This window comes from Xyrauchen texanus, chromosome 39 (genome assembly GCF_025860055.1).
Source record: "Xyrauchen texanus isolate HMW12.3.18 chromosome 39, RBS_HiC_50CHRs, whole genome shotgun sequence".
Lineage (NCBI taxonomy): Eukaryota > Metazoa > Chordata > Actinopteri > Cypriniformes > Catostomidae > Xyrauchen > Xyrauchen texanus.
This window is the reverse complement of record NC_068314.1, coordinates 18,280,996-18,303,096: the sequence shown is the minus strand read 5'-3', so window position 1 is coordinate 18,303,096 and position 22,101 is coordinate 18,280,996. Positions and strand designations below refer to the sequence as shown.

Genomic DNA, 22,101 nt, shown 5'->3' with positions numbered 1-22,101 from the left:
GTTTTCCTTCAACCCTGACCAGTCCCCCACTCCCTGCCGCTGAAAAACACCCCCGCAGTATGATGCTTTCACCACCATGCTTCACCGTTGGGATGGTATTGTGCAGGTGATGAGCGGTGCCTGGATTCCTACAGACATGACGCTTGGATTTGTTGTCAAAAAGTTCAGTCTTCATTTAATCAGATCATAGAATCTTGTTTCTCACAGTCCTTTAGGTGCTTTTTTGGAAACTTTAAGCGGGCTTTCATGTGTCTTGCACTGAGGAGAGGCTTCCGTCAGGCCACTCTGCCATAAAACCCAGATCGGTGGAGTGTTGCAGTGATTGTTGTCCTTCTGCAAGTATCATCTCCACACATGATCTCTGGAGCTCAACCAGAGAGACCATTGGGTTCTTGGTCACCTCTCTTACCAAGGCCCTTCTCCCCCGATTGCTCAATTTTACCAGGTGGTCAGCTCTTGGAAGAGTCCTGGGCTGCATTTTCCAAAAGCATTGTAAGCCTAAGTAGATCATAGAAGCTATTGGTGCCAGTAGTCTCTGCGATCAACTTAAGTTTGCGATGCTTTTGGGAAACGCAGCTCTGTATGTTCAAAACTTCTTCAGTTTAAGAATTATGGAGGCCACTGTCTTGGGAAACTTAAGTGCAGCCAAGAAATGTTTTGGCCTACCCAGATCTGTGCCAAGACACAATTCTGTCTCTGAGCTCTGCTGGCAGTTCCTTTTGACCTCATGGCATGGTTTTTGCTCTGATATGCATTTTCAGCTGTGAGACCTTATATAGGCAGGTGTGTGCCTTTCCTAATCATGTCCAATCAATTGAATTTGCCACAGGTGGACTCCAATCAAAGTGTAGAAACATCTCAAGGGTGATCCTGAGAAATTGAATGCACCTGAGCTGAATTTCAAGTGTCATAGCAAACAGAATGAAGGGGTCTGAATAATTTCTGAATAGTGTGTGTGTATTAGTACTGTGCAAAAGGTTGCAGGGTTTCATGTACTTCTATTTGCAAAAGTAATATTTGGGAGTCTAACATTTATATTTCCAATTGATGCACTAAAGCTGAAGATATAAATAACCATCTTAAGACAAATGCTTTTGTGATACATCTTATGTGCCTAAGACTTTTGCACAGGTGTAGGTGTGTGTGAGAATTTCTGTTGGCCGGGCAAATGCACTGCACACAAAAATGTGTGCTTGCAACCAGATAAAAACCTCAGTCATGGAGACGGTAGTAGCCCGTTAAGAGTATTTTACCTATACAAAGTGTTTTATGCAACCCGTTTAAATATTAAGGATATTGTTTAATACGGATTACTCCAAGACGACTGTCATCACATCTCTAGTAAAAACATTCACTTAGTGAACCAGACAGTTAGTGCATAGCAAATAGGGTTGTACATTTCAGAAATATTCTTGATCGATAGTCATCAACATTAATGAATAGAATGCATCAAGCTTATTGGTTTTTTTTTTTTTTTTTTCATAAAATAGCATGTTTTTAGTTAATAAATAGTTGCACTTGATTACTTAAAGCAGATACTCTTAGCACAAGTCGAAATACAACATGATATGATGAGATAATCATGACTGCTTGATTTTACCTGTTAGATATACCTGTTGTCCTAATGCCTGCCACATGCAATCTCTCACAGACTATTAGTACAGCTTATCTCGTGTGGGGTTTTCCAGATTTGTTTTTCTCTAAACAGCATGTGCACCAACATTTACAGGTGCACATTTTATTTCTGGTTAATTATGGTAGCAAAGTTTAAGTTTAGGGCAATTTGAAAGGATGAGATATCATTTTTAAAGCCATGGTTATCTGCACTTCACTGAATACTAACAGCTGATTCTTTTTTCCATGTCTGATTCTGCTGTAGGATGAGGAGGAGGCTGGTCTGTTAGAGTTGTTGAAATCTCAAATCTGTGATAACGCAGCACTTTACGCTCAAAAATATGATGAAGAGTTCCAGCCCTACCTGCCTCGCTTTGTCACAGCAATCTGGAACTTGCTGGTCACAACTGGTCAAGAGGTCAAATATGATTTGGTCAGTAAAATGCATATAATATGTTGTTTTACTCTTTAAGTTGGGTGTGACCACAGGCTATAAAAAGTGTCTAATGTGTGGCTAATATAGTTATGGATAAATGAAAGTAACAAGCACATCTTTCATAGTAATTTTTGCAAAAAAGCCAACTAGATAATTTGTGTTCAGGCTGTTATATTTCTCTGAGAAGGTTTCTAATAATTTTTCTTTTTGTAGCTTGTGAGCAATGCTATCCAGTTTTTGGCATCGGTGTGTGAGCGGCCGCACTATAAACATCTCTTTGAAGACCAGACTGTTCTCACCAGCATCTGTGAGAAGGTCATCGTACCCAACATGGAGTTCAGAAGTATGTGACGATTTATTTTATCATGTTAAGTCTTAGATTTCAGCAGTTACACAGGAGCCAAGACAATAGCTCACTTGCAAATAAAATGGGATAATTAAAGTGCTGTAAAGTGACAGTTGTCTGATCAGGTGCAGATGAGGAGGCTTTTGAAGATAACTCAGAAGAGTATATCATCAGAGACCTTGAAGGATCAGGTGTGTTTTGTTTTCCATTTTGATCATGAAATCCATGCACCTGAACATGATGTACATACTCAATACTGCCTCCTGCACTCACAGACATTGACACGAGGCGGCGAGCAGCCTGTGATCTGGTGCGAGGCCTCTGTAAGTTTTTCGAGGGCCCGGTGACTGGTATCTTCTCTGGTTATGTGAACTCCATGCTGATGGAGTATGCTAAGAACCCAGGAGTAAACTGGAAAAATAAAGATGCTGCTATCTACCTGGTGACATCACTGGCCTCCAAAGCTCAGACACAAAAGGTGAAATGGCAACTAGATGATATCTTGTAGAGTGATAATTTATGTAAATTATATCAATTGCATAAAAAGAAAGTTCTCAAAAGTGGCTTTGGTAAGAAAGCAATTACTAAGAAAAGTCTAACTCGTCTACATTTATATGAACTGCAATAATCTGATTATTTTGCCGTATTTTTAATACATGTTTAAGATATTATTCAGACAAATTGTCTTAAATTTAAAAAAATCTATTCTCCAATGCATCTCGATTCTTTCTCCAGTGATTTCAGAATCGATTCTCAAATTCAGTATCGATTCTGAGAATGCGTCAGCGCAGTGGTGCATGTGCCAGAGACAGATGTTAGAAACGTGCATATCCTAAAGCCAAGCTCAGAGTGGATGGGTCAACCACATCCACATCCAATTCATCTCCAAATGAAACTACAGTTCAGACATTAATTCACGAATTAGTGCACATGGCAATGGGAGAGTTGATTTCGTGATTATATTTCAACAAAGAACAAAGTACGAACTCAGGCCTGTTCAGGAAAAAAAAAAAAAAATGCTTCAAAATATTGAGACAGTGGTTCGTGAGACGTGGGTGATTTTTATTTTCGAATTATCTTTTATTTGCTGCTTCCCAATGTCTTTCACTCCTCTTGCACTCTTTCATTTGCTGTTGCACATTGTCTGTCTCACTCGTCGGGAAGAGTGCGCACATCTGTCGGCTCTAGATAAATGTTAAGTAGGTGAAACGTCTACAGCGCATACGAGATGCTTGATACATTTTTTTAAAATAATAATCCCTCTGTTTGTCCTGCATTATAACCTGTGATGAGGAAAGGAGAAGCTGACATCTGCACTCTCACAGAAGCAGAAATCTCATGTAATCAACCTGGTGCACCAACCTGTAGTTATAGTTCAAATAAAAAATTAAAAGGCCTCGGAACGATTTATTCCAATGAAAAATCTAATCCTATTAAATAAACATTATTAACATTGCTTTAAACATTTGTTATTTAACAATCAGTTGAATTATTTAATTTAATAGTATTGTGTTTAAAAAAACAATATATCATTTATTGTATAGAGAGGTCAGTGTTTATCATTTTATATATATATTTATCATTATATATTTATATATAGTTACTTGATTTGTGTGTGGATTTTGTAGTTACTGCAATTTTCTCAAAACCTGCTTATAGTTGAGTGAAACCTGTCTGTTACAGGGCAACTTAGTGTAAGAACCACAATTTTGGTCAAAATGTGAAGTTACTGTGTTTTGCCTTTGCACAGCAGAATAATCGGTAAGATTTTTTTTTTTAGATGTATCGGGAATCATTTTGAAATGGAGTCGTAAAAGATTTCCGACCCTAGATTGAAGCTCATGAAGTGTTGTATAGTACAATCTGAATAAAAATCACAACTCCCAAATGCATCTACACTGCGATTGGCTGCTTTTCATCCCTTCAGTCAACCGAGCAAGCGCGAAAAAAGTTGAGACGTTTTAGTCCGCATGAATGAAATGAAAAGCATAACATTTTATTTTAAAAGTTTACAAAGCCTGGCCAACTGAAATATGCAGCATCTGATTGTTGTACATGGTGTGCCACGAACCGTGTGTTCAGCAGTGCAGATGTCAATTTAGAGTTTGTAAATAGTTGTTTTTTTGTTTTTTTTGCAGACAGCCTGTCAAATTAACTGAAAATTTGAAATTTGGTTTATAAGAATTTAAACAAATTTGTCTTGACTCGCACAATGTTCCTGAATTTTGTCATAATTGAGGAGTTCATTTTTCGTGCCTTTTTGTGCATGTTATATTGTGGCACATTGTTACCATCTCTAAAAAACTGGACTACAACTAAACTTTCCTAAATTTTTGACTGTGCAAAAATCATTTAAGCTTCGAGCTCTGACAGTGCTTAGTTTTTGGGAAAATGTACCTATGAATGGCTTATAGTTGTCTCTACATATTAAGCTGGGATAGAAAAAGTATTTTTACACTGTTACATCAGCTTTAATTTGAATATTTTCAAGTCCAGTCTGAGAACTTGTTCTTTTATTTTACAGCATGGAATCACACACGCCAATGAGTTGGTGAATCTATCAGAATTTTTTGTTAATCACATTCTAATAGACCTGAAATCTCCCAACGGTAAATGCTTTTCTTGATTTAAACTGTAGTGTTTTACTGGAACTGCATTTTAACTGTTACAGTCAAATTGGGAGCTGTTTTTTTTTTTCTTTGTCCCTCAGTAAATGAATTCCCGGTGTTGAAAGCAGATGCTATTAAGTACGTTATGACCTTCAGAAGTCAGGTTGGCAGTTTCTCTTCTTTTACAATGTGGCAGCATAATTGGTCAAATTGTACAATGTAACTATATTTACTCAACTGTAAGTGATATGGCTTGTGTCTTGTCCTCCAGCTCCCTAAGGAGCAGATTTTGGAGGCAGTTCCTCTGCTGGTGTCCCACCTGCAGGCAGAGAGCACGGTTCAGCACACCTATGCAGCCCATGCCCTGGAAAGACTCTTCACTATGAGAGGAGCCAGCAGCTCAACCCTGTGAGATCCTCTGGGGAAAATTTTAATAACTAAACCGCTGCCATGGTGTTTACTAGATAAGCACTTTTGTGAAACTTAATAAGTCTTAGAAGCAGCTAAAAATCTAATCTCCATACACTGAATTTGATCTTTCTTTTTGAAAACTAATTTATTTTGTAGCATCTCCGCTGCCGAAATTGCACCGTTCACAGAACTATTACTCAACAATCTTTTCAAGGCCCTAGCAATCCCTGGCTCATCTGAGAACGAGTACATCATGAAAGGTGCTCTGCTCTTTCTGTTCACTTTCACCTCTTTTACAGATTTACATCGGCTTTTTATTTTGTTACAATTTGTATATATCTTTTTTTACTTAAATATGTACATTGTCCAGTCCCTCCAGGATTTTGCAATCTTGTGATCGCAAGAATTCTTGAAAATTCAACCAATCTCCGGGATGCAATTCTTCCGGATTAATCCAGAATTCTGTTTTCTCCGACCTAAAAACAAGGACAATGTCTTTTCCGGTGCATTCTCTAAGCATTTTTCACCCAGAAAAGTGTCATTCAACCTTCACTCAGAACAACTTCACTCACAAACTTAACAGTTGCTTCTGCATCACGCATGCACTTTGTTGAGCACACGTGAGACAGAGGCTCCTGATTTTTGCCATCAGGACTTCATTCAAGACAGATTTATTTTAATTCATCAAGAGAAATAAAACTGATATAAAACAGGTTTGAACCATTGCCTCAGTTGCTGACGATAAAAATCACTAGCTGCAATTCCAGCATTAAATTGTGATTCTTTACCTCATATTACACTAAAGCTAAATTTTCCCGGCTTGAATAGCTAATATGCATGCACATTCTAGATTTGATAGGTGATGTCTGTATCTAAAAGGAAACATTCATTGATGTAGCACTCAGCTCCTTGGTTGAGCATTCCAATTTCTCCCAATAATTTTAATAAAGTGACCCATCTCAGCTAAATAATCTCTGAGATATCAAACCGTTCGTCTGTATACTCATAAAACTCTGCATATACAGTACAGATATTTGAAAATGTTCAGTCTAGATGGATTTTTCCCCCGTTTAGATTGGAAAATGAACTTTGGTTACTGATGTAATAAAAATTTGTTTGAGGTTAGTACACCTAAGAATATGTACCGTAATTTCCGGACTATTGAGCGCACCCGAATATAAGCCGCACCCACTGATTTTTAAATAAAATATTATTTTGAACATAAATAAGCCGCACCTGTCTATAAGCCGCAGGTGCCTACCGGTACATTGAAACAAATGAACTTTACTCAGGCTTTAACGAAACACGGCTTGTAACAAAAATAAATAGGCTTTAACGAAACACGGTGTGGCAGCAGGGGCGTGGTCAAGCACCCGTCCGGGAGAGAAAGCGGTAAGGGCGCTTACACCTGAGCTAAATTATGTCTAACACCGGTGTCTAATTTCAGTAAGCATGGGGAGAGCGGCATAAAAAGGCAGCAGCCACAGAGCTGAGAGAGTGACACACGTCAGTCTAGTGTTGGCGCATAGAAGAATTGAGAAACTTTATAAAATTGATTGTAAACATTGCTGTGGCCATTAAAAGCCTTACCTGGAACGTCAAGTGCCCTGCTGAAAACTGTCACACTGGTGCCCACTGGTGCCCGTTTTCCCAAGAAGGACACGTGAAGCAGGGCACTTGAAATTAGACACCGGTGTTAGACATAATTTAGCGCAGGTGTAAGCGCCCTTACAGCTTTTCTTTCCCGGACGGGCGCTTGACCACGCCACCGCTGCCACACACGGCTTGTAATAAAACATTTGCAGTAAACAGTAGCCTACCAAGAAAGTCATTGGTCACTATCTTCCTCGTCCTGTGCACTGAAACCACTGAAGTCATCTCCTTCAGTGTCGGAGTTGAATAGCCTCAGATTTAGTTTTTTTGCACTGAGTCAATTCCTCACGCTGCTGTTTCCAACGTCTTATCATCGACTCATTAAGACCAAGCTCCCGTGCAGCAGCCAGATCAATCGCCTTCAACTTGAAAGCAGCATCATATGCGTTTCTCCATGTCTTTGCCATGGTGAGGGTGACAAAATTACTACCGTAATCAGAATGATGGGAAGTTTGAGCCGCTCGATTTAATCTAAACAGTAAACAAAAAAGTTGTTTTGACCTTAACCCGTTCGGCAATTTCATTGGTCTAATGAAAGCTTCACGCTGCCAAAAAACTGAGCACGTCACAGAATGTTGGTTTTTTTATATATATATATATATATATATATAACATTTGAAAGCGGGAAAAATGCATATATTAGCCGCGTCATTGTATAAGCCGCGAGGTTCAAAGCATGGGAAAAAAGTTGCGGCTTATAGTCCGGAAATTACGGTAATACATTTTATTCATTGGCATTTTCACATTAATTGTCTTCGCTGCCCCCTACTTTGCTCTGTGCTTTTTTGTTTTTAGCCCATCACATGCCCGCAAACTCCGCATTATTTGCGGTAACTTGAAATTGTTTTTTTTCTGCTGAAAACTTAAATTTGAGGGAATCCCATTGCATTCCTTTGTTTGACAGTGATAAAACCAAATGCTTGAAGCAGTTGCAACATATCCAAATGCACTGCTGCCATTGTTTCATCTACATAGTAACAGTTTAAGCATCTCCACCTTGTCTACGCCATGTTTTGCATACACTATCAAAATCCTTGTCTTAATTTTCGCGAGACCACAGACAGCGCACAAACATCATAGCTAGCATTTAATCTTCACCCTGAGTGCTGCAAATGAGACAAAACCTGCGTTTATACACACCCTAACATTCACTTAAAAAAAATCTCCATTAGTTGTGGTGATTAATGTGATTAGAATTGTAAGTGCTTAAAACAGCAGGCTATGAATCTGAAAATGGCAATATATGCTACACTTGAATGCTGAAAATAAATGTTTTTTACTGATATAAATGCATCACTAGAAAATAGATATACATGTATGCAACATGCAGTATATTTAAAATATGCCAAAAATGGCAATTTTCATATATCTAACATTTTATTAAAACAGTTGTGGAATGGCCATATCAGATTTCAATATCAATAATTGTAACGGGCCTAAATTATTGAATCCTCCTATTTGTTTTTAGTTTACAGATTTATTTAATGTATATTTGAACTTGTATTGCATTTTCTGAAGAAAATTTGAATACAAAAATAGTTAAGGGTCTTCACATGTTTCACCTGAATGTATGATATTTTTGTATTTATTTTTCTTGCTAATTGCATATTGTTATTGTGCACTAAAATATTTGCATATAATTGCATTTAGTGTCATTAACATAGATACAGGGGTATATAATGATGATTTGTGAGTTTTCCCTGCAAAAACCCCCACAAATGTCACAACTTTAGAAAAGGCTTTGCAAATTCATCAATTTTGGGCCACCAAATTCAGGAAAAGTTGCTGAGAAATCCTGGTGGGACTGGCTGTCCGCAATAGCATACTAGCACTGCTTTTACTTTGCACAGTATTCACACTTTAAACTGCTGTTAAAGTATTTGAATTTTCTTCATGCATAGAATAATAGAGTAACCAAATAATCTACTACATTTGCCATATTAAGCAGTATCCACAGAGCAACTACATGAGATACTGTATTCCACAATGACAGTAATACCAGTCACGATTATTAACAATATTGTCAGAAGACCTTTTAACCACAAAATTGGAATGAAATGCAAAATTATTATTTTTATTTCTGAGATAACTGGACACCACTCACACAATTTAGCATGTACTTAATGAGGTCATGTGACAATAATGTAGAATCATGCTACAGATTGCGTACTCTTTCACATATTATTAGGTTGTTTTTAGTGTATACTGCACAGCAAGCAGAATGCTAGTAGTCCGTTACTCACCATTAAGGGGATAATTCACCCAAAATTTAAAATTCTCTCATTTACTCACCCTCATGCCATTCTGGATGTGTATAACTTCTGCAGAACACAAATGAAGAGTTTTTAGATTAATAGCTCTGCTTTGTAGGTCCCTTTAATTCAATGCATGTGAAGTTAGCAGAAAAGTAAATCAGTGTGATAGGTGTTTGGTGAGAAACTGATCAATATTTAAGTCCTTTTACTATAAATTCTCCACCCTGCCCAGTAGGTGGTGATATGCATGAAGCCAAAAACAGATTTATAGTAAAATATTGATCTGTTTCTCACCCATGCCAAACATATTGCTTCTGATTGATGGATTATGGATTAAACCTCTGAAGTCATATGGATTACTTTTAGGTTTCCTTTTTTTGAGCTTCAAAGTTCTGGCCACCATTTACTTGCCTTGTATGGACCTTAAGAGTGGAGATATTCTTAAAATATTCTTCATTCATGTTCAGTAGAAGAAAGAAAAAGAAATAAACATCTGAGATTGCATGTGAGTAAATGATGAGAATTTTCAGTTTGGGGTGAACCATCCCTTTAACCTTGTTCTAAGACATTTTCTGTTTTGTTTTCAGCCATCATGAGGAGCTTTTCGCTCCTGCAGGAAGCCATTGTGCCCTACATCCCCACTCTCATTGGTCAACTCACCCACAAGCTCCTCCTTGTCAGCAAGGTGAGGCAATCAAATCTAAAGTCTTTTAAAAGAGCTTGAACTTCATGTAAGCCCTAAGGGCAGTGTCAGTCATGTGATCCATGTCTCAGTCCATGGCACTGGATGCACTGGCAGGACACACAGAAATATCCGTCCATTTAAAGGGGACATTTCCCGAGCAGGACATGATCCTAAAGGCAGGACGGAACATCTTACAGAAGAAGCATTGAATGAAAACTATGTAAAACGGGTTGAAATTTCAAGCCCTGTCAAATCATCCACACTGTCATTTTACGTGTGTGTTTGTTTTTTCTCTACAGAATCCAAGTAAGCCACATTTCAATCATTACCTGTTTGAGTCATTGTGCCTGTCCATCAGGATCACCTGCAAGGCAAATTCAGACACTGTGGGCAGCTTCGAAGCAAGCCTGTTTCCTGTGTTTACGGAGATCCTGCAAAATGACGTGCAGGGTGTGTTACACTTTTAATTAATTACATTTTTATATATATATATATATCTATATATATATATCTATATATATCTATTTATACTACAGGGCTGTTGAATGCTTGATTCTGATTGGTTGAGAACGTTCTAAGGTGTGCAATTATTTTCAGGAAACGCACGGCTAAAGTAGTTCCAGGCAGGTCTTGACCGCATTACAGTTCCATATCACTTGCGTAGTCAACTGTAATAACGGAAAATAGGATACAATTCATAACAAGAAGTGACAGCGACAAATCCACTTCAACTTCAAGAGGAAAAAAATGACAGACTATTTTTATTTTCCGGAAGTAAATTTTAATATTTATGGTGAACATAAACATTTTAACAACTGGGCGACCACAGTATTGGATAGCTCAGATGAAAAAACAAATAAACGGAAGAGGACATCAAAGGCAGCCGGCAACAACAAAAGACATAAAACAATCAGCGAAGAACAGCTAGACCGACTCGAGGGCTGAAAAACATGAAGAAAACACCAAAAAAACAACAGCTTGGGCTGTCAATGTGTTTAACGACTGGCTTAAGCCAAAAAATACTGTGGACAAACTAGAGAGAGACGGGCAGACTCTTTAAATACCCAGCTGCGGGCTTTCTATGCCACTGTCCGAAACGCATCTGGCGCAGAGTATTCAGTGTCAAGTTTTCTCTCCCTACGAGCTGGACTGAACCGCTATATATCCAAATACAATATCATAGGACAGACAGAATTCAAATCATCCAACGACGTATTCAAGGCCATCCTGAAAAAGTTTCGCAAGGCTGGGAAAGACTCCAGTTTTCATCATCCTCCCATTTTGACCGCTGAAATAGAGCGCATTCGCAACTCTATGTATCTGTCACCAGACACAGCAGCCGGGCTGGTTTGCAAAGTCTGGTTTGATATTCAGCTGAACCTGGCAAGGAGGGGCGTGAAGGAAATCGGAATTAAGAAAGCATTCGTTCGTCATTAAAAAGACGAAAATGATGATGAATATATTTGCTTATCTTATAATGCAGAAACAAAAAACCACAAAAAGCCCACCGATCCCAACAAAGACTGCTACCGAGGATTCATGTTTGCCAATACAGGGGACCCCTTTGCCCTGTTAAAAGTTTCAGAAAGTACATCGCCAAATGCCCACCTAATGCCACATCCTTCTACCTTCATCCACTGAAAGTCCCACAGGAGGAGCTTGATGGGAGAGATTGCTGGTATTCCCACGAACCGATGGGTGTAAACTATCTTGGAAACATGCTTCCGCAGTATCAGTGGGGCAGTCGGCTTATCCAAAAGATACACCAACCATTCATTAAGAAGCACTGCAGTTCAAATGCTGTCAGAGGCAGGGCTGGAGAGCAGACAGATCATGTCTGTCACAGGGCACAAGTGTGAAACAAGCCTGAGAAGCTACTGGGCACCTTCCGCTAAAGAAAGAAAGACATGGAGCTTGATCCTCTCAGGAAACAAAAGTACAAACGAAAATCAAACCAAGGATCACCAGGGAAAAAAAAATCTATGCTAACATGCAGCCCAATGCGCTTGATCTGCCATTTTCGATGTCTGACTTCACCATCAATGGAAACGTGCAGTTTAATTGTAATAAATAAATTCGTCAATTAACTAATGAATTATAACGTATGAATTAATAAATAAATTAAATAATATGACGCACTATGATTTTCTGTCTCATTATTGCAACCTCTGTCTCTCTAATAACTACACTAATAACTGCATTAGTCTGCTGTCAGTGGCTCAAACCTCCGCTACTAACTCTAAAATGACGCTTTGGAATTAGCAACGGAGGCATGGGATTAGATGCGTAAGAAATTAGTCCTACATAGAAGAGCGTTTTAATGACAAAAACTTGACAAACGTCTAGAATCACATCATCTGAACAATGTTTCGAGGTGTGGTAACTGTAGTATAAGCTACAGTATAAGAAAAATAATGCACACCCGAGGTGTAACGGCCACTCCGCTTCGCGTCGTGACCGCATTACCACCCCGGGTGTGCATTATTTTTCTAATAATTCAACAGCCCGTCGTCAATTATTCCTTACATATATATATATATATATCAAATGTGAACCATTTAAAATATTTGTTTTCTGCTCTTAACCTCTCAATTTGTCTATTTTTGGTTATTAAAGAAACTCATCAAAACATTATCAGCTCTGCTTCTAAAGACACTATTTCTCTCCTCTTGCCCTGCAGAATTTGTGCCGTATGTCTTTCAGGTGATGTGTCTGCTGCTGGAGATCCACTCCAGCTCCATCCCCTCCTCATACATGGCCCTGTTTCCTCACCTCCTGCAACCTGTGCTGTGGGAGCGCACTGGAAACATCCCCCCTCTAGTCCGCCTGCTGCAAGCCTACCTGGAGAAAGGGGCCTCTGCCATTGCCATCACTGCTGCTGACAAAATTGTGAGTAACCTTTAGCATGGGCTCTAGATAACAATTTATTTATTTTTATTTTTCTGAATGCAAGTCGTTTATTGGAAGTGTGACAGCTGGGCTCAACTCTGTTTTTGTTTAGCATTATAATCTATTTATTTTCCCTTCGGCCAGGATAGTAGTTAATTTTGATTAGCCTCAACAATATTTCCTTCTATAAATACTATATGAGCAAGAGCAATTTTTAGCATGAAATTTTCATGTGTCGCAGAAAATTTATATTTTTCATTATGATTTCTGTATAAACACACAAGATGTAGTGACAAAGCAGCCCTCACCCATCTGTGCAAAGGACCAAACCTCTGTTTTGTTTTTGTCTTTCCTTTTCCTTTGTAGCCTGGTCTTCTTGGTGTGTTCCAGAAACTCATCGCATCTAAGGCCAATGATCACCAAGGCTTCAATTTGCTCAACAGTATAGTTGAACACATGCCTCCGTAAGAGAAGTGAATGTTTTTTTTTTGAGAGAGATAGATTGTAATTGAGTACACAGCTTTGTTTGCTCTACAACTTTCTTTTTTTTGGTGTGTGCATTTTTGCAGAGAGTCAATCACTCAGTACAGGAAACAGATTTTCATTCTGCTCTTTCAGAGGCTTCAGAGCTCCAAAACGACAAAGTTTGTTAAGAGTGAGGGATTTGTTATTTATGGCCATGCATTTTACTTCTTACCCCTTGTTTAAATGAGTCATGTGAACACCAGTACAATTACAAATGGTCATTATTACTGAAACAATTGTTTTTTTTCTCTTCACAGGTTTCCTTGTCTTTATCAACCTTTATTGTGTAAAATATGGTGCCATTGCACTGCAGGAAGCCTTTGACGACATCCAGCCAAAGCAAGTTGTTTTCCAATGTTCCTACAAATTTATTCAGAATCTCTCTTTAGAGTATTTTTTTATTATTATTATTTCAACGTTAGCCATTGCGTAATTTGCAAATCTAATAACTGACATCACATGATACCACAGCCAGTACAATAATACAGATTTTATGAGATACTGTATATCCTGAACTTTTTATTCCTAACAGAAGCTTTTGAACCAAAGCAACTTCCCAAAAAGTGCATGCGTTCGGGACAGTTACTTAAGATTTTAGTTAACTTTTTTGTTTCCTGACTTTTCTCAGGATGTTTGGCATGGTTGTGGAAAAGATAATGATTCTTGAGGTGCAGAAAGTATCTGGGCAGGTGGAGAAGAAGATCTGTGCTGTGGGCATAACAAAGATCCTTACTGAGTGCCCTGCCATGATGGACACGGAGTACACCAAACTCTGGTACAAAACATCACAAGCTTTATTATATCACCTGTACAGTAACAACAGCTTTTAATGTTTGTCTTGATATTTTTACAACCATATATATTTGTGTTCTTGTACACTGAGTCCTTGACTCATGTGGATGTCTGTCTATTTTAGACGGTCCACTTTCATTTGTGTCCTCCTTGAATTAAAGGTGCACTAAGTAAGATTTTAGCTGGCTCTTGCTCGTCCCATCAGTCCTAGTAATGGTAGTGGTATGTCATGTTTGAGACTTGTCTGAAAGTGCTATATAAATAAACATGTTATAATTCTTGTCATTATTAGTGATGGTAACTTGGTCAATTGCATGTGCTGTCAACATGGCAACATCCATGAGGGGGCGACCCACTCTGTAAAAATTAAACTGCTTTGTGACTCCAAGGTCTCCTAAGCAACCAAATTGACCCGGTTGCTTGGGAGAGTTTAGTCATGTGGGTAACCTCCTCGTGGTCGCTATAATGTGGTTCGCTCTTGTTGGGGTACGTGGTGAGTTGTGCTTGGATGCTGCGGAGAATAGGGTGAAGCCTCCACACGTGCTATGTCTCCGCTTTAATGCACTCAAGTTGTGTAAAACTTTATTTAAAAACTTAGTGCACCTTTAAAGCACAAAGCACAATTTTGTTTTAAAAGCAGTTGAAAAAAACTGTCTGTTTATAGGACAGGATATAGCAGAAGGGTTGAATTATTATTATTATTATTATTATTATTATGTAATAGACTTGAGGCATGGTGTATTTTTTCCCTTAAGGACACCATTGCTACAGGCCCTGATTGGTCTGTTTGAGTTACCAGAGGACGACAGCATCCCAGATGACGAGCATTTCATAGACATAGAGGACACTCCAGGATACCAGACCGCTTTCTCGCAGCTTGCTTTCGCTGGCAAGAAGGAGCATGACCCTATTGGAGAAGCTGTCAGCAATCCCAAAATCCTCCTTGCTCTGTCCTTACACAAACTCTCCACTGCCTGTCCTGGAAGGGTGAGTTTCCAGCATGCATAAGATGACCTACAAATACAAGGTTTAGTGGTGCTCCCATTATAAATATACTAATTTACAGTGATGTGACAAATCTTATATGGTGGTATTTTTACATCATAATAACAGTATATATCAAAAAAGCTATTTTACTGAAAGTTTGGTCAATGAAGCCACTCTCCCACATGCAGTCTCCGTACTTTTTGCCTTTAGTAAATTTCTAGATGACAACTCTTACGTGGAACGGCAAACCCAATGAGAATTTTCCCTCTTGCATTCGCATGCACAAAAAGAACCCCCATAATGATGTCATATATTGTTGATCATTTTTCTTATGTTATTTGCATGTGTGATTCAATAGCAGCTGCATTTGAAAATGTGAGAGGTTGACATGCCGCCTTATTATATAATGGCTTAACCGACAGCATTTTTGATTGTTTTGAGATGAGTTTCATTCAGTTTAAATAAGCACCTGATTTTCATCCAACCTCTGTATACAGCTTCAAAGCAGCATTATAAAGTTTTCGGATGCAGCCAACAACTCTGACGGTGGACAGCAAGATCACAGCTACACTTTTGTTTGGGCTGTTTTACACAGAATGTGTATTCAGGTTACAGTCTTTTAGGGCTGTCCCCAACCAAAGATTTTCCTAGTCAACTAGTAGTCATTAGTTTAAGCCATTAGTTGACTAGTTGTCGCATGTTTATGATATTAATTTAATTACTTCTATATTTTTTGGGGTATCAGAAAATGGTTTGAGTTCTAGGGCTGAGAAAGAATGTTATAAGTAACATTGCTAACACTTCTACATTACAGAGAAATACCAAACCATAATAATGAGCCTTTAAAATATTAATTTTACAAGCGCATACGTAGCGAGCCGTAGCGACACCGGCAAAAGTGGTAATGATTCTGAAGGTTCCGGGAAAACCAGCAAGGAGACTGTCTGAACATTTTGTTAATTTATAGAGAGAAATGCACATTAAGTTAAACATGCAGTAAGCGAGGTACTAATTTAACTTCCCCACGAACACTTGGATAAGCCTAATAGCGCATATTTATCTAGGTTATCTAACAGTAGGCTACTTGCATGTTTAAAATGATAAGCCATGTTTGACGTCAATGAATGATAGGTGAACATTTGCCTACAGAGTTTGTATGTCACCTTCTTGGGGTCATCCTTTACCCTCTTGAAATGATCCCACACTTTGGATTTCCTGCCTGACATAATTTCTGCATGGACCAGCTGTGTAAACAATCATGTCTGTCAAGATCAATTCTATCACTGACTGCATGACTTCGCCACTTCCTGTGGATTTTTGCGACCAAACGACAAATCAAAACTTTGTCGACCAAAACTCTTCTCGTCGACTAACATTTGGTCGACTATTAGGGGGTAGCCCTATAGTCTTTACACTGGGTGAGAGAGCCACGCATTGCTGCGTCCTGAAGCCACCGTAACAGGAGAGACGAGGCTCCTATTTTAACCATGCAGTACACGCTAAACGCTGCGGACATGTTGAAAATGTACTATATACCTTTTTATCAACACAATCTTTACAATAAAGGCTTTTATGACTCAACATAAAATACTATACTGAACTACTTACTCATTTACTTATAAAAGACATCTTGATGCAAGTTAACCATGTAGAAACCGGCACGCAATACTTTAATGTAAACTAGATTTCATGATGGTTTAGTTCATAATCCAGATATTACTGTATAGTCACACAGTACAGATGCGTCCACAGCGGCGCTGCTCAACCCTGTGGATGATTCTCTTTAGATACTTTGATGGTTTTATATTATTTCTGTTAAGGGAATTGGAAATCAGGCTAGAGTATCAGACTAGCAGCTACAAGTTTGTTTACTCATGGTGGCTGCCAAAGCGGCTGCGTTTCTCATTGCTTTTTGAGCATCATACATAATTGACCAATGACAGGTTGCAGCACCTCCCACAGTCCTTCTATGGTGGAAGTAGCAACCCCTGAGTAGGAGCAAAAAAAATAAAAAATCTAAAATGCTCATGTGTGAAAACAACGAAAAGTACTAGTTCCGGGTAAAAGTACCTAAAATGAGCTTACGTTCCTGTAGTGGGAAAGGCCTGTTTGTTTTAGGATCCATGTGGTAATGCCTATTTTGTGAAAACCAATGAATCAAATATGTTACAAATGAAAGGTACTTAATCATTTTTCTTTCTTTTTTATATATATATATTATATATGTATTTATTTGTAAAGTGATGGATGATGGACAAGAAAATAAGATTTTTCATAACCAATAAGTCTTAAATGTATCTACTGCTGTATAAACAGTATAGCAAAATCTAACAGGTAACGCATTACTACAATTGAACTGTAAATACCATCATAAAACAGGCCTTTAACCTTGTTTTATCTTTTTAATGCTTTGCAAACTTAAACAGTTGGTTTTGTTATATTGAGCATTGTTGCGAAATATACATCATGGTTTTGTCGAGGTTGCGAGAGAAGTATGTCATAATTTTGAAGGAGTCTGTATGAAAGCCTGTGCTTTGATGTACTATAACTATATTGTATTGACTGAATGTCCTCTGTGTCAGGTGCCATCCATGTTGAGCACTAGTCTGCCAGCTGAAGCTCTTCAGTTTCTGCAGAGTTACCTCCAGGCCGCTACTGTACATCTGGTGTAGCCTACATGCCCCAAATCCCCCTCCATGCCTATTGAGTTAATCAAAACCAAGAATTGGGACCTCTGACACCCAAAATACCCAAACTGTTGCAACCAGTGGATTCAACATGACATTCACACATGGAGATGTACCGCCCAGCGATACATGGCTCTCTGAAGAAGGGATTTTTAAGGGATTGTTTTATTGGATTGCTTGTGAAGCAACAGACCAAACAGGGAATGACCATTCAAGATGTATGCTTCTGTAAAAGAGGCCTGATCATATCGCTGGGTAGGCCATATTGATGTTAGCTTTTTCCTCAGTATTATTTGGAGTCCATGCATCACATTCTCATTTAGTTTAATGTTTAACCCAATTATACATTTGGCAGTATTTTGAAATGTCAATCTTTACAAATGCACTTTGTAGTCAGCAGACATTTGGTGACCTCTTGAAATTGATAGGAAAAGCATTTTCTATTTGTTTGTTTTTGGAGATATTACTGTATGAAACTTAATTTCTTCATTGCATGTGTAATCCACCTGATACATTTTTTGCTGCTCTAATTGTTAATAAAATAAAGCACTTGTTTAATTTGTTTGACATGCAGGGTTTTTGCTTCGTAAAGATTTAAATGTCTTGATATTTACAAAGCTCAGACTCTTACTCATGCTGGCAAGCCAGAGACAACAATCACTGTATTGTGCTCAGCTGTGCTACGTCAGATGCTAAATTTAATCTAGTATATTTCACACATGTATGCATTCCAGGCAAGAATGCTTAACATGCATTATATGAAGTCATGCTTTACCTTGATTAGATATAATCCCAAGCCTGCAAAGAATTTATTGGCTCATTTTAATGCTGGGGTTCACACATCCTCCGTGAGCGAGGCGTGAGCGGCACGTTTTCTTTTCTGTGCCAATATTAATGGATTACACCATTCACACTGCAAGCATGAGTAGCGAGTTGAAGCATCCCAGGTGTGGCAGTGAGTGTATAGTTTCGGCATTGAGCCTATTTTTGCCATGTAGCTCACGCTGAGCTCGGTGGCTCTGGGTGCAGTACAATTAAAATAAATAGGAGATTATAGAAAAGACACAAAGGTGAATCAAAATTATTCAAACCGAACCTGTAGTACAATACAATTCATATATCTGCCTGCAAGTAAATTCAAAATAACTTGAAGGAAAGAAAATAATTAATAAATTACATCAGTTGACACGGCTTGGAAGGATGAGCGGGGTGCAAGAACATTCATCAAGGCAATATTTTTCAGGTTCCTCTGGAGGAGACCACCAGTGACCGAGCTCTTCGACCGCCCTTGAAAGGACTCAACGCATCTCGTTGTCAGTGTGGCCCCTGCATGCTCCTCGCCCTCGTTGGGGGTAGGGGCAGCAATGTCATTCATTGACCACTAACCAGATGCAGTGAGAGACATATCATCCCCAGTGTCAGAACCGCCGAACGTGATGAGGCCATGCGCTCCTACAGAGGGCCGAAGCTCTATATGGTGATTGAGGGGCTCGCGGGGCATTTGCAGGCATGCAATGAACACTTAAGGGATGACATCTATAAAAAGACGTAAACACGTAAGCGGCTCTTATATACAGGTCCTTCTCAAAAAATTAGCATATTGTGATAAAGGTCATTATTTTCCATAATGTCATGATAAAAATTAAACTTTCATATATTTTAGATTCATTGCACACCAACTGAAATATTTCAGGTCTTTTATTGTTTTAATACTGATGATTTTGGCATACAGCTCATGAAAACCCAAAATTCCTATCTCAAAAAATTAGCATATCATGAAAAGGGTCTCTAAACGAGCTATTAACCTAATCATCTGAATCAACTAATTAACTCTAAACACCTGCAAAAGATTCCTGAGGCTTTTAAAAACTCCCAGCCTGTTTCATTACTCAAAACCGCAATCATGGGTAAGACTGCCGACCTGACTGCTGTCCAGAAGGCCATCATTGACACCCTCAAGCAAGAGGGTAAGACACAGAAAGAAATTTCTGAACAAATAGGCTGTTCCCAGAGTGCTGTATCAAGGCACCTCAGTGGGAAGTCTGTGGGAAGGAAAAAGTGTGGCAAAAAACGCTGCACAACGAGAAGAGGTGACCGGACCCTGAGGAAGATTGTGGAGAAGGACCCATTCCAGACCTTGGGGACCTCGCGGAAGCAGTGGACTGAGTCTGGAGTAGAAACATCCCCGCATTCCCCAGGTCAAGCCACTTTTGAACCAGAAACAGCGGCAGAAGCGCCTGACCTGGGCTACAGAGAAGCAGCACTGGACTGTTGCTCAGTGGTCCAAAGTACTTTTTTCGGATGAAAGCAAATTTTGCATGTCATTCGAAATCAAGGTGCCAGAGTCTGGAGGAAGACTGGGGAGAAGGAAATGCCAAAATGCCTGAAGTCCAGTGTCAAGTACCCACAGTCAGTGATGGTCTGGGGTGCCATGTCAGCTGCTGGTGTTGGTCCACTGTGTTTTATCAAGGGCAGGGTCAATGCAGCTAGCTATCAGGAGATTTTGGAGCACTTCATGCTTCCATCTGCTGAAAAGCTTTATGGAGATGAAGATTTCATTTTTCAGCATGACCTGGCACCTGCTAACAGTGCCAAAACCACTGGTAAATGGTTTACTGACCATGGTATTACTGTGCTCAATTGGCCTGCCAACTCTCCTGACCTGAACCCCATAGAGAATCTGTGGGATATTGTGAAGAGAAAGTTGAGAGACGCAAGACCCAACACTCTGGATGAGCTTAAGGCCGCTATCGAAGCATCCTGGGCCTCCATAACACCTCAGCAGTGCCACAGGCTGATTGCCTCCATGCCACGCCGCACTGAAGCAGTCAATTCTGCTAAAGGATTCCCGACCGAGTATTGAGTGCATAACTGAACATAATTATTTGAAGGTTGACTTTTTTTTTGGTATTAAAAACACTTATTTTATTGGTCGAATGAAATATGCTAATTTTTTGAGAAGGACCTGTATATAAAATGCAGGGGGGGCGGAGAGTCTAGTTTCCGTGAAGATCACGCCCGCTGACTCATGTATGTCGACGGCTGTAAAGTAGTACAAGGCTTCAAGGCGAGAGATGAATGAACAGGACTGCCTTTCTCACTTGTATTTAAATAATACAGATTTCTTTTCTTTTTTGGTCAAAATCTCACTTGATAAAACTATATAATCCCATCAGTTACATTTGTGACCACATTTTAGTTTGCAATTTGAAGAGTCTAAAAATTATTAATTATTCACAGTTGTCAACAATAAATGAAAGTGCAGAGTGCCTTGATTTCTTGTGAACAACTTTACACGGTAGGCACAAATAGTGATACATCTCTGAAACTATCTGTGTCAAAGCTCCAAAAAAATCAAAGTACAACATGTCCTAGTACACATATAACTACCATATCTGATACATAGAATATTCAAAGAGTTTTATTGTCGATTTACTAACAAAATTGCTCTTGCTCATATATGTAAAGACTGCTCGCATCAGTAAACATGTAAGTAATCACAATTGTGACCAGCATGAAAATACGTTTCTAATAGGTAACTGATTGACTCTTATTATAAAATTGCAGATTTTTAAGTACTGTTATGATTTTGGAATTACATTTTTCTTATTGAGTCTTATTGAACAACTGAGCAAAATTTGACTTGTTTCCCTATCGGTGAACATGCAGTTTGTCTTGATTTGTCCAAGGAGTAAAATACAAGTGCAATTAAATGGGATCAAATAATTTATCCACAATATCACTCTGTGTCACACAATATCTACTGCTCAACAACATAGCTTTAGAAACATCCTGGTTATGTAACTTTCTGCTCTTAGAGTAAATAAATCAGATTTTTCCTAACCCACTGGTGCGTTTAACTTGGATTACTGCAACTCCATTACATGGCTTTCCAATTCACTCATGCATCACATGCAATATATTCTTAGACCCAATGCCCAAAAACACTTTTTCAGCCTTTCATGCATAATGCTGTATTAGTTTTATTAGTTATTTATATTTCATTTTCAATTGTTCAACTAATCATTTCATATAAATTATAACTTTTGACATTAATTTTCCTTTCATTTCCCTTAATTACATAATACACAATGTTTACTTAGTTGTGCTATGAAGGAATTCTAACAGTCAATTTTAGCATTAGTGAATATTTTATTGTATGAACAGATTCATTACATGTAACATATACGTTACAGTACAGAATGTTACGTG

At 38.7% G+C, this 22,101-nt stretch overlaps 1 protein-coding gene across 1 annotated transcript in view; it reads left to right on the top strand.

The window, feature by feature from the left end:
* Positions 1-18,430, top strand: part of LOC127632783 (exportin-2-like) — a 29,440-nt gene extending 11,010 nt beyond the window's left edge. The window contains exons 9-25 of the mRNA XM_052111549.1: positions 1,880-2,047; positions 2,264-2,393; positions 2,522-2,587; positions 2,672-2,874; positions 4,921-5,005; positions 5,107-5,168; positions 5,277-5,413; positions 5,573-5,676; positions 9,912-10,009; positions 10,309-10,459; positions 12,690-12,898; positions 13,265-13,362; positions 13,468-13,553; positions 13,681-13,762; positions 14,052-14,198; positions 14,971-15,202; positions 17,785-18,430. Coding sequence (XP_051967509.1) covers positions 1,880-2,047; positions 2,264-2,393; positions 2,522-2,587; positions 2,672-2,874; positions 4,921-5,005; positions 5,107-5,168; positions 5,277-5,413; positions 5,573-5,676; positions 9,912-10,009; positions 10,309-10,459; positions 12,690-12,898; positions 13,265-13,362; positions 13,468-13,553; positions 13,681-13,762; positions 14,052-14,198; positions 14,971-15,202; positions 17,785-17,874 — 2,148 coding nt within the window. The 3' untranslated portion in view covers positions 17,875-18,430. The remainder of the gene's footprint in view (positions 1-1,879; positions 2,048-2,263; positions 2,394-2,521; positions 2,588-2,671; positions 2,875-4,920; positions 5,006-5,106; positions 5,169-5,276; positions 5,414-5,572; positions 5,677-9,911; positions 10,010-10,308; positions 10,460-12,689; positions 12,899-13,264; positions 13,363-13,467; positions 13,554-13,680; positions 13,763-14,051; positions 14,199-14,970; positions 15,203-17,784) is intronic.
* The last annotated feature ends 3,671 nt before the right edge of the window (positions 18,431-22,101 follow it).